Genomic DNA, 15,812 nt, shown 5'->3' with positions numbered 1-15,812 from the left:
CCCTCCACTACTATGTTACCGACAACCTGCAAACCTGAAAAATATTATAATCCGAAGTTCACTGCCATCCATTACACAAAGAGGAACCTATCCCTGCAATGTAAGGAGCTGCAAAACCTGTGCCCATATCCTCACTACAGACAGTGTACGGATCCCCAACACACAACAGGACTATAAGATCCCAGGGACATTCACATGTTCTACTACCAATGTAGTGTACCTGATTCTGTGCACCAAATGTCCTATTGGGGGTCTGTATGTTGGAGAAACAGGACAAAAACTTAAGGCAAGGATGAGGTCCCATCGCCACACAATAAAAGAAAAAAAGACACACTTTCCTGTGGCCAAACATTTCTGCAGCCCAGGACACAATCAGGATCATATGAAAGTGATTATACTAAAAGGAAATTTCAAATCACAAAGAGACAGGAGGGTCTGGGAATACAAATTAATGACAACGTTTGACACCCTTAACACAGGACTGAATCTATCCGAGGGATTTATGGCCCACTACAACATCTGAGGAGACTGGCCCAGAGAGAGTGAGGGCATCGGAGCTCTAACTCTGGTCTGTCATCAACTTAGAGACAATAAAACTTTCACACTACTTATCTACAAACCAATTAAGGACTCAATTTACAAGCTCATTCTGTTATTTTGTTTTGTTTTGATCTTAAGAATGTCCATCTATCACATCTTGTTCCTACTCTGCTGTGTATATATATGTGGTTCTTCACACACCTTGTTATACCATGCCTGAGGAAGAGACCTAAGAAGTCTCGAAAGCTTGCATTTTAACAACATTTATTTTTGTTAGCCATTAAAAGGTATCATATTTGCTAGATTGCTATTTTGTTTTTCTCACTGAGGAACAATAAAACTATTTTTATTGCAAGAAATTTCGTCTGAAAGACATTTTGTATGGGGGGGGGGGGGGGGGGGAGGGGTACCGAGAGGAAAAAGGGAGGGAAGGGAACATGTACACAAGAGAGATACAGAGAGCATTTGCATCGAATTGCTTATCTAATGACAGTCATATTTGAACAAAAATATATCTCTGATCTAGAAGAATGAAGGTCATTTTCCACTTCTTAATTAGAGATTGAACACTGCTGATTGGTATTCTCAATTGCTTGGATATCTTTTTATATCCCTTTCCTGTTTTATACAGTTCAATTACCTTTTCCCACAGATCCTTTGACAATTCTTTTGCTTTTCCCATGACTCAGAATCCAGACATGTCAGTTCAGCACTGGATGAAAGATGCAAGGGTCTTTCAGGAGACCAGAAACTGAATGACCTTTTATACACACACACTGATTACAAGCAAACAGATCACAGATGGGGATACCTTTATCCCCATCTGTGATCTGATTACAAGCAAACAGATCACAGATGGGGATACCTTTAGTAGCCATTCAAACCCGTTTGTGTCAACTTGTGTGCATGTTATCAGACCAAAATCTCCAGGGTATGTAAACTTTTGATCAGGGTCATTTGGGTAGTTTCTGTTGTCATTATGATTTAAAAAGAGTTAACACTGTTGTTTGACAATAAATGGTTTCATCCAACCACTAACCACAAGTGAAAGAAATGTTTGTGAGTTATCATTCATATTCTCTGACAAATGGCCAGAAAATCACAAATTCTGCTAGGGTATGTAAATGTATGAGCATAACTGTATATTTTATTATGTATATAATATATGTGGTGGGCAGGGGCGAATTTAGGGGTCAGGCCGCCCTTAGGCACAACATTTTTCCCCCCACCCCCCCCTCTTATTTTAATGTAACTTAATGGTACTTAATTGGTGCCGCCCTTAATTGGTGCCGCCCTGAGGCCGGTGCCTCACGTGCCTAGTCACAAATTCGGCCCTGGTGGTGGGTGGATCCCTCAGGGGTTGTTCGCGTCGTACACTGGGAAACAGCATAAGCCATAACATACTCATTCTAAGCCAACCGCTGTACGTTTTACAGGAGTCCAGGGGGGCAGGGTTACAGTGTTTTATGGTTTATGTTAAACTCAACCAGAACAACATAACTAAAACCAGCTTAAATCTTTTGAAAAGCATACAAAGTTATGGTAAATGTGACACATACATCTAGCTTATACACTTATCTTCACTTTCTCAAGATTTTAAAATAATCAAGACTGAGGTTTTATTACACTTCTTTTTGCCCTATGTGAATTTTAATGGTTTGTACCAATCTGTGAAATATTCTACAGTGAAAATACAAACATAGAATTCTAAATTATATGTGGTACTGAAAACTGCAAGTGAAGATTATAAGAATGAAATTCAATCATGTCAATGTACTCCTAACAGACTGCCAATTACTTTACCACAGATAATGGGACAAAAATATATGAGCTGCTCCACTCTGATGCATAGTTTACCATTACGCACAAATCAATGTAGGTTTTAGATATTGTTCTGCCACCCAGGGTCTACTAGCACCATGTACAATAATCTTTGGAGTGTCATGCCCCTCCCTTTCTCCATGCAATGACATTCATAAATAACACTGTAAGGCCACATAGAGGTACCTCCATAATAGTGCCCCATATGCCCCCAAATTGTAGTGCAACATTGATGTCCCTACAGATACACCCCATGGGTCTCCACATTTTGGGGTCCCTTATATGTCCCTGATAAGCCTTTGCAAGCTCCCCTGTATGTCTTCTGCAGTGTATATAAAAGCGGTGGTGGTGGATATGAAAGCGGTCAGAATTTGACATCAGCATCCTTAAGGAGGGAATCCCGACAGGAGTCTGGTAAGTATAAGTAAGTACCCCACGGCCTAGAACTAAACCACCCACCGTGTTGCCTAACCCTAACCTTCCCTCCACCTGCAACCTACCCCCCAGAGCCTAAACCTAACCACCCCCATCATAACGCATGCGCACCCCACATATACTGACGTTCAGGCTGAAGGCAGTCAGCATTCTGACGCCAGTGTAAAAAACTCCTGTCAACATTTTGACTCTCGACCTAGCCATTGTCAACCTACTGCTAATATCGACATTCCAACCCTATCGACCTTTGGCCATGTCGACCTATTCCATGTGTCAACCTGAGCTATGTCGACTTTCAGTGGTTGACCCAAAGCATGTCAACCTAATATGTGTCGACCTACTGTTTGTGTTCTTTCAGCAGATATTTTAGACAGATAAAGGCCCATACACACTGGACGACTGAGCTGAAAGTCGCTCAAAACTGCAGGTTTGAGCGGCTTTTCAGCTCAAAGCCGCCCAGTGTGTATGGCCCGGCGATGAACGTTGAGCACTGCTGCGCTTCTGCAACATCGCCGGGAAAGCCGTTCATCTGCTGGTTATACCAGCAGATGAGCGGCTTTCCAGACGGTTTTGCAACGCCGTCCTCCCTTCTCTATCGGCGCCGGGAAGGAGGAAAGCCGCTCAGTGTGTGTGCACTGAGTGGCTTTCCCCGCAGCGATGAACGCTATCAACGCTGTCCATACACGCTGGGCATAGTCGCCCAGTGTGTATGGACCTTAAGTTTCATTGTAATACAGTATGCAGGAATCAGCACTTTGATCAGGACTTCCAGACGTAAGTAAAATAGCACTGAGAGCATGATTGTACAAGTCTGTACCTAGCTAGTCTCCATTGTACCTTTCCTTTTACAGGTAGCTGCCAGTAGGTATAATCCTCTTATGTAACCAAGTACAGATAGCTGCCAGTAGGTATAATCATCTGATAATCATCTGATGTAATCAAGTATTGATTAATACCAATGGACTGTACATTTTTTTTCTATTGAAAAAAATCTGAATTTGCTTTAAACTTTTAAATAAAAACTGACTAAACAGCATGAATGCTCTTCTTATATAAAATGTATCCAAGTAATTTATATATATATATATATATATATATGTATATATATATACACACTTAACTTATAGATATAGATAAGGTTGTATCCAGGGACATGAGACACAGACAGAGTTACCTGACATGAACTCTGGTAACAGACCACATTATACTGTATATTATTCCCAGGAGCAGTCACTAGGAAACATACATGCGGTGTACAATGCATTACTTCCACTTCCATGGCCTGTCCTCATTACACATAACCACCTCTATATAAGCTCGCCATTATTAGTGTCCTCTCTGCATTGGAGTTGTATCAATGAGATATGCCACAGAGGACAGCACAGATTATTATAATGCAAGAGCATTGGGCCAGAATAAAACAATGTCATAATAAAATGTCTTCTCTACATATGTAGTGTGTAAGCCATGCTCTCCCACACAGGCATTGAGCCTGCGTTAGGCTCTCCTATGGGGTCCCTACAGCTTTTGTCCTCTGCAGACCTATTCATCCATTAGGCTGCCTGTCACTGTGTTTCCCTGCGGGCACCAGCGCTGTCATCGAGGACTGGAGGCCCAAACAGCAGGCAGCCAAGACCATGTACCCAGCTATGTCTGTGGTGAACACACACATCGGGGGGTTGGTGGGGACTGGTGAGTGACAAATGCCGCAGCTACTGCAGAACCTCCTGACCAGAGTGGAACTAATCACTGCCAGCAGCCCGGCTGCCACCCTTGTCATGTACCACCTATACATACACCTGTGCCACAGAGCCCTGCCACTTCCTGACAGGTGGCACTACCAGCCATACCACCACCGTGTCCACTCCACGCAGTAGCCGGAGCCCTGCCACCCTTGCCATGTACTAGATACCGACTATACACTAGATGCCACTTCCTGACAGGTGGCAGCAATAGCCCCTTCCTGGCCGGTGCCTACCTTCATTCACCAGCTTGTAGCTCTGGGATTTCCTGCTCCTTCTCCTCTCTGAGAACTCCATTCTCCCCCAGCCAGCGGTGTCCAGGGCAGCAGGAATGCGCGTATTGTTACGGTGCTGCTGCGGGCACTAATAACTACGAGGAGGGGAATGAGGAGCAGACTCAGAGGCAAATAGAAGATCTCAGATTAAGACGCTGGGAAGGAAGGGGAGGGGGAGCAGCAGCAGAAAATAAGGAAATTAGGCAGCAGAGAGTGACACTGGGAAGGAGCAAGGTCCGCCAGGAGGGACACTGGCAGCGCAGCTCCAACTGGTGGCATATAGGAAAGTTTCTTCTAGCTTGCAGTGGAGCGGTGCGGGGGGGGGGGGGGGCAATGTAGATGAATCAGATCAGAATCCCTGGGAGCTGCAACTGGGTCCTGCTCATTCCCCCCTTGTGCTCTTCTCTCGGGGATAGTACATACGAGGAATCCCAGGGGACTGCGAGGCGCAGACTGGGCCCTTTCCCTCTCTGTTTTGCTTTCTCCTTCTCCTTTTTTCTTTTAGGGTCAATGATAAACAGGGGAGAGAATGGTTTAGCGATGGAGGAGAGAAGCTGCCATCTGCTGGCGAGGTTTTTTATTGCGCCGAGGTGATATGTGGAATGACGTCACCAGCTGTGGCTTTACAGGGGGAGAAGGAGGGAGAACTTGAGAGACAGCTCAGTGTCAGTAAGGCTGGTAATGGGCTCATGCACAATCATTGCGCCAGTCACCACTGTATTACTGAACAACAATGCAAGCAGGGCGGATCTTATTGTTATAGATGGTAACGGGAAAAGATTGTTTACAAATGATAATATACTCATCAGGTCATTTTATCCAAAGCATTGCAAAGTAGTAATAGAAAACTGTATAAATCTTAAACAAGTCTCTATGAGGCTGTGTTACGTACACACCTGACAAACACATCAGAAGATCCACCATCTCGCCATCCGAGTGGATGATCAAGGTAATGGTGTGTACACATGGTGAGATTTGGCATGAGATTTTGACTATATAGTCAAAATCGCATCGGGATCGCCTGCAGATCGCACAGGTTTTTTCACCTTGCGATCCTGATGCACGTTCGCGCAAAGCACAAATCAAAGCCAGATAGGGCTGCATTGACTATATAGTACAGATCTGTACTATATAATCAAAATTGCATGCATGTCTTATGGCTTGCCGTGCGATTTGATCCGCATCGGGATCGACTAGTACGGCCGTCGACCATGTGTACACACTGAGAGTACATGGTACTTGTTTCCTAACACGGTGCCCAATTTTTTCATCTTATGGCATCTTGTGCCATCGCATCGCTTTGCATGCCATATAGCCTCATACGATGCTTTCTATGCGATGCAATACGATTTTTTCATTGTATGAGCACCCTAATGGGTGCTTACAATGTTAAATGCACCCCCATGCCACCCCCACTATCAACGCGAACCCGAAGCATGGCAAGCGCAGCAAGCCCGTAAGGGGCGGCGGTACGCGTCCTCCGATCTTTTAATACCCCCACTATCCATGTTGACGTGGAGTTGATTATAGACAGTGTGGCGAGCGCAGTGAGCCACCGAGCCCAAAGCGTGGCGAGCGGACGTGTATTACTTTACATGTATTCCGCGTCCCCTCGCGGGGCTCGGTCTCTCGCTGCTTTTGTCCGTGTGAGGTTTTGCCACCCGGCGTCAGCCGGAGCTTGTGAAACAGCCCATACAGTCATATCAAGGGTACTAACTGTAAGTGTGGATATCAGAAATTGTGGCGTGATTGGCATCACCTTGTATACTGTATCTAGTGGGAATTCCCTGTAATTTCACAGTTTTAGGGGTTCTATTTAGAATTTATTGTAGAAAAACTCTTATACTCCATCTCCACGCAGCCTCCTTCACTTGGGCCCTCTCCTCCCTGTTGGCAGCAGCTCTGAGTACAAGAACACATGCGCAGATCTTTGGGGAAAGTGTGTGTTGGCCATTTTGCCTGCGATTTTTACAGTGCTACTGTCACCGTCTCTTGACTCCAGAGAGGCACCACATTCACTGCACCCATTATAAATACATCACTGCCTACATGATTAAGTCCACTAACAAGCTACTCATACATATTTTTAAAGTATACAAATTTTTTATAGCCAAGGAGTGGAAACAAGACTAGCCACCTTCAGAAACCGCCCCACTAAACAAGATCTGGTACACATTTTCAATCAACAGTATATTACTTCTGTACTCAATGTCACACTATTTAAATATCACTGGACCTTGGAAGCCTGCTTTCAATATATATAGATGATTTTATACAAAGTAGCTATTTTGTATATACTGCTGACATAGAAGATCTGAATCTGTTTAATGGTGCCCAAACACGGTGAGATGTGTGCTAGGTGCAATTTGACCCTATACAATGTACACTAGATTTTGACCACACTACAATAGTATGTAGTTCAACAGCATGCAATGTATTACAAAAATACACACAGGAGCGCACATTGCATTGCAAGGGAAGAGAAACACGGTGCGATTTGAACTAGACGCAATAGGAGTTGAACTAAAATGCAAAAATCGCACTGTGTGCGAGGACCATAAGACCGGAAAGGTGAAGGTATGTTAAGATTAGTGAAGTGTATCAGTCATGAAACTTTGACTTGAAATGATTGAGGACAGGAGTCCGAGCAAAAAACTTGCGGTCATTGTTAATAGTATTATTATTGTTTATTTATATGGCGCCACAAGGGTTCCACATAACATAAATGGTTACTGGATACTCGTGTGGAACAAAGTGGGCATGCCAACAGTGATCGTGAAAACCCAAAGAAATAGTGGGTTCCTGGGACCCCTCACTTAGAAAAATTGGGGTCCTACCTGACCTTTACTGGTCCCAATGGAATAAAGCCTCCTTTCCTCTTCTCCCCAGCATGGCACATGTGGGTAGGGGGGGAGTATCAATTTGCCCACTCGTATAAAGTAAGATCCATATATTTTACAAAGGACATAAATATGAAATCAGGTACAGTGTGCCGCGAAGGCATACGTCAAAAATTTAGGGCATGGCTTTGTGGGATAGGGGTGTGGCCACATAATAGTGCCACTTCACATTACACCACACACCATAATGCCCATTAAATATTATACCACACACCGTAATGCCCAGTTTACATTATAGCACACACCGTTATGCCCAGTACACATTATAGCACACACTTTTATGCCCAGTACACATTATAGCACACAGTTATACCCAGTACACATTATGGCACACACCTTTATGCCCAGTATAGATTATAGCACACACCATTATGCCCAGCACACATTATAGCACACACCGTAATGCCCAGTACACATTATAGCACACACCGTTATGTCCAGTACACATTATGCCCACACCATAATGCCCAGTACACATTATAGCACACACAGTTATTCTTAGTACACATGATAGAAAACACTGTTACAGTATGCCCAGTACACATTATAGGAAACACTGTTATGATGCCCAGTACACATTATGGCACACACCATAATGCCCAGTACACAGTATAGCATACACTGGCTCACAGGTGGCTCACAGCTGCAGCACATCGCATACTTGGGGGCCCCTCCAGTTTGAAAAACTGAGTCCCCGGTGACAAATTTAGAGTAAAATGCACACTATAGCACAGTTTTGCGGTTCAGATGGCATTTCAAAGAACAGTATGATGTACAATATATTCTATGGGCTACAAAAGCAGAACTGTTCGTACACCATTTCTATCTTATGCAAACACGATGAAACACCTGCAGTTTGCTTGGGAACAAACTGTTGGCCTCCTCTAGCATCCTCAAAAATGGTCTGGTGTTAGGGGCAGCCATTTTGTGAGGGTAATTTTCATTAGCATGAGCCAGCCAGGAGGAGCGCCGGTACCACAGACAAGTATATCTGCAGGTCCCGGCCACAGACCCGGCGGCAGCAAGCAACAGGGTAAGGCAGGGCTGGGGGAAAGGGGGGGGGGGGGGGCAGACAGGCTTTATTTTAGTTTTTAGAAGTAGAAGGTTTTCTCTCTCATAGATAAATGCATAGTTTCCTTCCCCAGGCAGATGGGGAAAACTCCTAACTCTCAGTCTGGCAAACTTTTCACAAACCCCCACAGCTGAAGGTACTGGTTAGCCTTCTGTGAGACTAACAGCCCAAAGACCCAAACTAGGTATAATGAATGGTGAACTCTCTTCAATCATCCAACCCCAGGATCCTATACTGGTTCTTATAAAGAGCTTAATGGCTCCCAACAGAACCAGCAAATCTCCTGGGTTTTTTAAAACACATCTGTCAGAAACCTGGGGGAAATATACCTTCTTTCAATCAATATACCAGTGACTCTGGAGGTTATTCAAACGTGCGTACGTTCGCTATTAACGTACGCTATCCGTACGCGGCCGTTGGGGTTAAGTCCACCCACAAATCAGCCGCATACGTACGGCCAGAAACAACGTCGAAGGGGAGTGGCGTACAATTGAGCGTACGCCAACGTACACGGACGGACCAGCCCTTACACTCCGACAACTGGCGTACAATTGAGCGTACGCCACCGTTTACGGACGTCTCTCGTCCGTCTTCCCACCGACTTCTTGCGGCTATCTGAGCGTACGCCAGCTTGCACGGACGGGTCCCTATTGTTTTCAATAGAAAACTCAGCTTATGTAACCGCTCGTGAGAGTGAGCGTACGTCCGTGTACGCTGGCATACCCTTCACATATATGGACCTGCAAATCTTGCCTTTCAACTATAATTATGAAAATTAATTAATTGATTGAATTAATTAATGTGCAAAATAGTGGGCATGGGCTTAAAACATTGCTGAAACATCCTTTGTAGGTGTTAGATGTGGTTTATGTTATTGTATCATAAATACAAAACCTATGTTTGTATTAGAGTGAACACGTTGACACATGTCGACTTGTGTAGATTGAGTGTGCTACTGTGTAAAGTCTATGAAAGCACGTAGTGAATGTGTATAACTGTTTAACAAATACCTACCTTAGCATATATAAGCAGGTCTTAAAAAGATTCTTACCTTAAATTAAACAAACCTTTAAATGTAGAGAAGTATAGAAAGATAAGCTTCCAATGTGTTTGAGTGCTGTGTGTGTGGCTTGCAGGTAGTGAAATCATGGTTTGGACTTAATAGACTGCAGCATTGGTTATTACATTCAGGTGTATGTGTTTGAGTAGTAATCAGCGTAAATTAGCAAACCCAGGCGCACGCTGGCATGCGGTATCTGTAGGGGTGGTCTGAGGTGGCGGTTGGCGGCCGCCTGTTTTGTGTCCGAAATGAACGGTGCTTTAGTCGATCGTGCGGTAGTAGCACCGTTCATTTTTGGTGCACGCCCATGTTTACGCCCATTTTCCCTCATTATTTCGGCCGCTCCCCTCAACACGCCCCTATGCCGCCCCCAATGCCCGTACTCTCGCGTACAGGTTTTTTCGCACGGAGAGACCCGTCCGTAAGCGTTGTGGAGTGCTCGCGCCTGCGCATTAGCGAATGTACGCATGCGCAGATCATGAAAAACCCCGGAACGTACGCGTACGGCCCGGCCGCACCAACCAGAATAAGGCCCTCTGTCACATATCTCCCCCCTCTATTTCGACCCAGGAGGTAGAACACTTGTAGCCCCTAAACAATAGACCCACATTGGTTAGTTGTGCTCCGGGTCTCTGTTCCACCGTAAATGTAAAGTCTTGCAAGGTTGAGTGGGAGGGATAAAAGGTTAATATGGAACCGTCATACAGTTTTAGGTACACATGGTAATACTCTCAAGTCGAGGAAAAAGGGGAAAGCAAGGCCCCTAAAATACAATATTAAAATGTGGAATGTCCCTCAAATGGGATGGAGTCCCTTTCTGACAAAGCAGAAATCATGGGGGTGATGAACCATAGTTTCCTCACATAGAATGTGAGGGGACACAATGACAAAATTAAAAGGTCCCTGGTGATGCGGCAATTACGTAAATATACGGTAGATATTATATGTATCCAAGAGACCCACTTAGTTGGGGGGAAATTATTATCTCTTAAAAAAGCATGGATTGGGTGGGCTTATCATTCCACCTTCACCTCGACATCCAGAGGGGTCTCTGTGTTGGTTCGGAAGGGGATTCCCTTTTCGGCGGAAGCAGTACAGATAGATCAGGGGGGAAGATACGTATTTTTTAAATGCAGAGTGGGAATATTTACATTTCTGTTGATGGCAGTATATATACCCCCACCCTTTAATTATGAGGTCCTGAAGAAGGCGGCAAAGTTTATGGCCCTGTTTTCAGATGCCCCTGCCATACCAATGGGTGATTTAATAAATGTACTGGACCCCCAGCTAGACAGGAAAAGCCAAATCAGACAAGGTGAAAGAGTTCAAAAATCTAGTTTCCTGTCAATGACTAAAGATGGGCTTTAGTCATTGACATGACGTCTGGGTGAGTCATCCAGGGGAACAGAAATGTTTGTGTTTTTCAAAAACACACGATGCATTCTCAAGAATTGACATGGCCTTGGCCACAGATGACTGGTTCCCCAGAATACATGGAATAGACTACCTGACTAGGGGCATATCCGATCACTCACCACTGGAGATCATAGTGGAGCTGGGGGGGAAGAAAGGGTTCACATACTGTAAATTAAACAACTTTTGGCTGAATCGCTTAACCTCAGGGACTAACTTAGAACCTATATGGGAGGAATACATACAAATACATGTGAAAAACCCATTTATGAGGATCTATCAATACACTCTGGGCCTTATTCTAGTTCACTCTTTCTGACAAAATCTTTCTTAGATGGACAAAACCATGTGCACTGCAGGTGGGGCAGATGTAACATGTGCAGAGAGAATTAGATTCTCCCATTATGTCACACAGTAAAACAGCCTCTGCAGAGTATATATTTAAACTCAGTCTATGCAGACACATACCTCAGGGTTGCCGACTTTTGTAGTCTCCGCTCTGGGAGAAGCCCGGAGAGGAGACTTTTAGCAGCACTTCAGGGGGTGACATCTTAAAGGGGCTGAACTTCGTAGAGGCTTGGGGTACCTCTAGAACTGAAAACATCAGATATGGTAGAAGTAGGTCTCAGTCTATATTAATCTCTATATACCCTTCTTTGCATAGCACCTTTACATAGGGTTACATTTGGCCGGGTCGCATGCACATGGAGCTCCGATCCCCCATCCACAGAGCTCCACTATCCCCAGCCTCCGGAGCAGCGTGCAGAGTGGCGGAGAAGAGGCAGGGGAGAGAGCGGAGGCTGCTGCGGTGAAGGAGAGCGGCAAGTGCATCGGCATCCGGCCGGAGGAGCGCATCGCTGCAACCCCGTCACCACCGAACCGGGGACCCCTCCACCAGAGGAGGAAGATCACCACCATGGACGGGAGGGCCCGGCACACATACACACACACACACAGGCAGGTGGGACCCAGCACTCGGTGAGGAGGGCTCATGAAATCCCCCCCTCCCCCCGGTCAGGAGGGGGACAGAAGGCACATCGGCCACGGGGGCTCCGGTATGACACCCAGAGGCCAGTAGTACCCCCCCCCCCAACTCCAAGAGCCCCCAACCCCCAGCAGGCCTCACTAGCTACGGTTGAACTCTGCGGCGGCACCGCACCCCCCCCATCACTGACCCTGTAATGTATTGTAATGTATGTAATTGCTTCCAACCCCCCCCCCCTCATCCCTGCATGATGCTGCACTGTAATCCACAAAAAAATCCTAGTGTGCGCAAGCACACATGGCCAATAAAGTTGATTCTGATTCTGATTTGGTTAGCCCCAGGAGAAACCAAGTTGGCAGACATGATGGTCAGTTCACTTCCATTATCAACTAGGGCCCAGACCTCCTGGCCTTAAATTTGTACCATCAGACGAAACAGGGTGCTTTCTGCTGTTGTACTACCCTAGTCCGGCTGCAACCAGGCTTTACTCAGTCAGACTAGCTTTGCCAATTGTACCCTAGGAGGCTCAGCCAAGTTCAGCTGCCAAACATGGAACTCTTGGGCTTTACTGGGGCCTTTCAAGTTGACAGACTTGCTGCAAGCTTACAATCTATAGGGATATAGGAGGGAAACACAAGGACAGGCACCAGTAATAGCATAGCAGTCCCACCAAGTTGCAAGTCCAGAAGGGAAGCTATATGATACATAAGTGCCTCAGAGGGTTATGCGTGTGGTACTTAAATATGATAGGCTTGCCTGAAGAGGTGAGTTTTCAGGGAACACTTGAAAGTTTGGAAACTAGTGGAGAGTCTTATTGTAGTGGAGACTATTGGAGAGTCATATGCTCGCTGTTGCTCCCTGTGAGACATGGGGCTAATCTGGCAGTCCTCTTGTCATGTTAAACAAACAGCTGTACATTCAATCATGCACAAGATGCCTCAATATCATCAGATGGGGTAAGCTTTGGCAACACATCTTGTTCCCGCCTATTGGATCTAATTCAGGTTCGATCGCATAAGCCTAAATACCCAAGCAATCCAACCCACATAAGCGATCGAACCTGCATAAGCAATCTAACCTGAAGTTCAAGATTGACCGGCAGAGGCATTTAGGGAGGGGCAGAATTCAGGGAAAAGTACTGCTATGTTCAGTTCCTTTGGCCTCACATGGCCCTCTGTGCATACTTGACTACCCACCCAGAATGGCTGGAAGGCTCTCCAAAATCGGGTCCCCCTCCGGGACACTCGAGAGGTGGGCAAATCTCCCCCATAGCCTCCATTCACTGTGGCACAAAATATTGCATTTTGCGGGTCTGCTACAAGGAAGCGGGGCTAAAATGGTGCAAATCTCATCATTTTATCCCCTGCCCCAATCCGCAGACCTGCGAAATGCCGCAATTGAGTGGAATGATTTGGGGATTGGTGATGTCAGCCTCTGGGCTTCTCTCCGAAAGGAGGGGAAAAAAGTAGGCAAGTATGCCTCTGCGACTGGAAGTCTGATTAAGGTCAAACTTAGACTGCAGTCACTAAGGATGCAATTAGGGAGGCCAATCCCGGGATCGGGATTGGGGATCCCGGGATTTTGGCCTAAAAACGCTGCCCGGCTGACTGCTCCTTACCCCGTCGCTGTTCGGGAATTAGGACAGTGTGCGGTGCTGAGTCTGTCAGGCATGGCGGCGCCCAGGCTGCGCAGCGTGACCCCATGACATCATATCACGCTGCGCAGCCTGGCCGCTTCTATGCCTGTCAGACTCAACACACTGTCTTAAACCCAGACAGACGACTGCTGTGCTGCCCCCATCCCCCATCCGCCCGCCTGCCGGAGATAGTCACGGTCCTGCTGCTGCCTGTCACCACTGAAGCAGTAAGTGACAGGGCAGCGCAGGGGGGTTTGGGGAGGATTAGGGGGGAGGGATTAGGCTTAGATTTTTTTAGTGACATTTGGGGGAGAGGCCGTTTTTTTATTAGGGAGGCCAATCCCGGGATCCCGGGATTGACCATTTTTCAATCACGAATCCCGGGATTGAAAAAATGCCCTGGGATTGGCATCCCTAGATGCAATGTTCTTCTAGTGGGATGCGGTCAATTTATCTACAATCAAAATCCCGGCGGTCAAAATACCGACAACCATTGACCGACGGCAAAATACAGACAAGGTCAAAATACCGAAATAATTTTTTAAATTGAAACCGACTTGTACATACTTTACCATCCCAGTGGACATGGAGGGGGAATATAATAGTGTGCCGAGCGCAGCAAGGCACCGTGCCTGAAGCACGGGGTTCAACATACAGACCCCCAAAAATATGAAAAACACTGTCTAATTTTTGACCTGTCGATATTTTAGATGTAGGTATTTTGACCTTGTCGATATTTTGACCGTCGGTCAATTGCTATCTGTGTTTTGACCGTCGGGATTTTGATTGTATGTAAATCATACCGAACGCCTTCTAGCATTGTGATTGCAGTTTTTAGCAATCACAATTGCAGGAAGAAATGCACCACCTCTTACATTTGCATTGATAAGGATCGTACATACTGTCTTCATCAGCGGCACCGGGATAGCCACCACCCATCTGGGATTACTCTGGAAAGTCCAGTAATTAAGACTGGAGTCCGGAGGGGTGGTGTTCCCAGACTATACAATGTCCGATAGTAGGCAGCTAGTAGCTGCCTTTTCGCAGACATTAATTACCGAAATAATCCCAGACCGGTAGTAACCCTAGTGTATACAGAGCAGTGCAGAGTGGCTTCTCCGAGCACATAACACATCACAACCTTGCAGCTGCTGTTTGGATGCTACTTAACCGCTATGTAAAGATTTTCGGCGAGGAAGTACCCGACCCTCCTGTGTCCATGACACCCTCCTGTGTCCACGACACCATCTATTACCTTTATTATTTATTTATTAACAGTTTCTTATATACCTCTGTCAGTCGGAGTTCCGCAAGGCTCAGTCTTAGGTCCTCTCCTTTTCTCAATCTATACTTCCTCTCTTGGCAAACTAATCAGCTCTTTCGGATTTCAGTATCACTTATATGTGGATGATACTCAAATCTATCAACCCCAGAGTTGTCACCAGTGGTTTCGGGCCGAGTGAATGTCTCTCTGCCATCTCATCTTGGATGTCTTCTCGCCAACTAAAACTTAATATTTCCAAAACGGAATTACTTATCTTTCCGCCGACTAAGAACAGTTACCATCCTGACATCTCCATCGCTGTTGACAACTCGACAATCCAGCCTACCCCACAAGCTCGTTGCTTAGGGGTCATCCTTGAATCTGAACTGTCCTTTCTTCCCCACATTCAATCTGTCTCCAAATCATGTTACATGCATCTAAAAAACATACCCGTAATATGACCCTATCTCACACAAGACACTACCAAATATCTTATCCATGCACTCATTATATCCCGCATTGATTATTGCAATAGTCTCCTAACTGGTCTTCCCAAGAACAGACTCTCGCCACTGCAATCCATTTTAAATGCTGCTGCTAGGCTCATCTTCCTTGCAAGACGCTCATTGTCTGCTGATCCGCTCTGCCAGTCCCTTCATTGGTTGCCTG

General features: G+C 45.8%; 1 protein-coding gene across 1 annotated transcript in view; it reads right to left on the bottom strand.

Annotated features, from left to right (window-relative positions):
• The window catches only part of BEND7 (BEN domain containing 7), an 83,365-nt gene extending 78,026 nt beyond the window's left edge, over positions 1-5,339 (bottom strand). The window contains exon 1 of the mRNA XM_083183117.1: positions 4,775-5,339. Within this exon, the coding sequence (XP_083039243.1) occupies positions 4,775-4,835 (61 nt within the window). The 5' untranslated portion in view covers positions 4,836-5,339. The remainder of the gene's footprint in view (positions 1-4,774) is intronic.
• Positions 5,340-15,812: the final 10,473 nt, after the last annotated feature.

Source organism: Crinia signifera, chromosome 4, assembly GCF_055691185.1.
Source record: "Crinia signifera chromosome 4, ASM5569118v1, whole genome shotgun sequence".
Taxonomy (NCBI): domain Eukaryota; kingdom Metazoa; phylum Chordata; class Amphibia; order Anura; family Myobatrachidae; genus Crinia; species Crinia signifera.
This window is presented reverse-complemented; position numbering and strand designations above follow the sequence as displayed.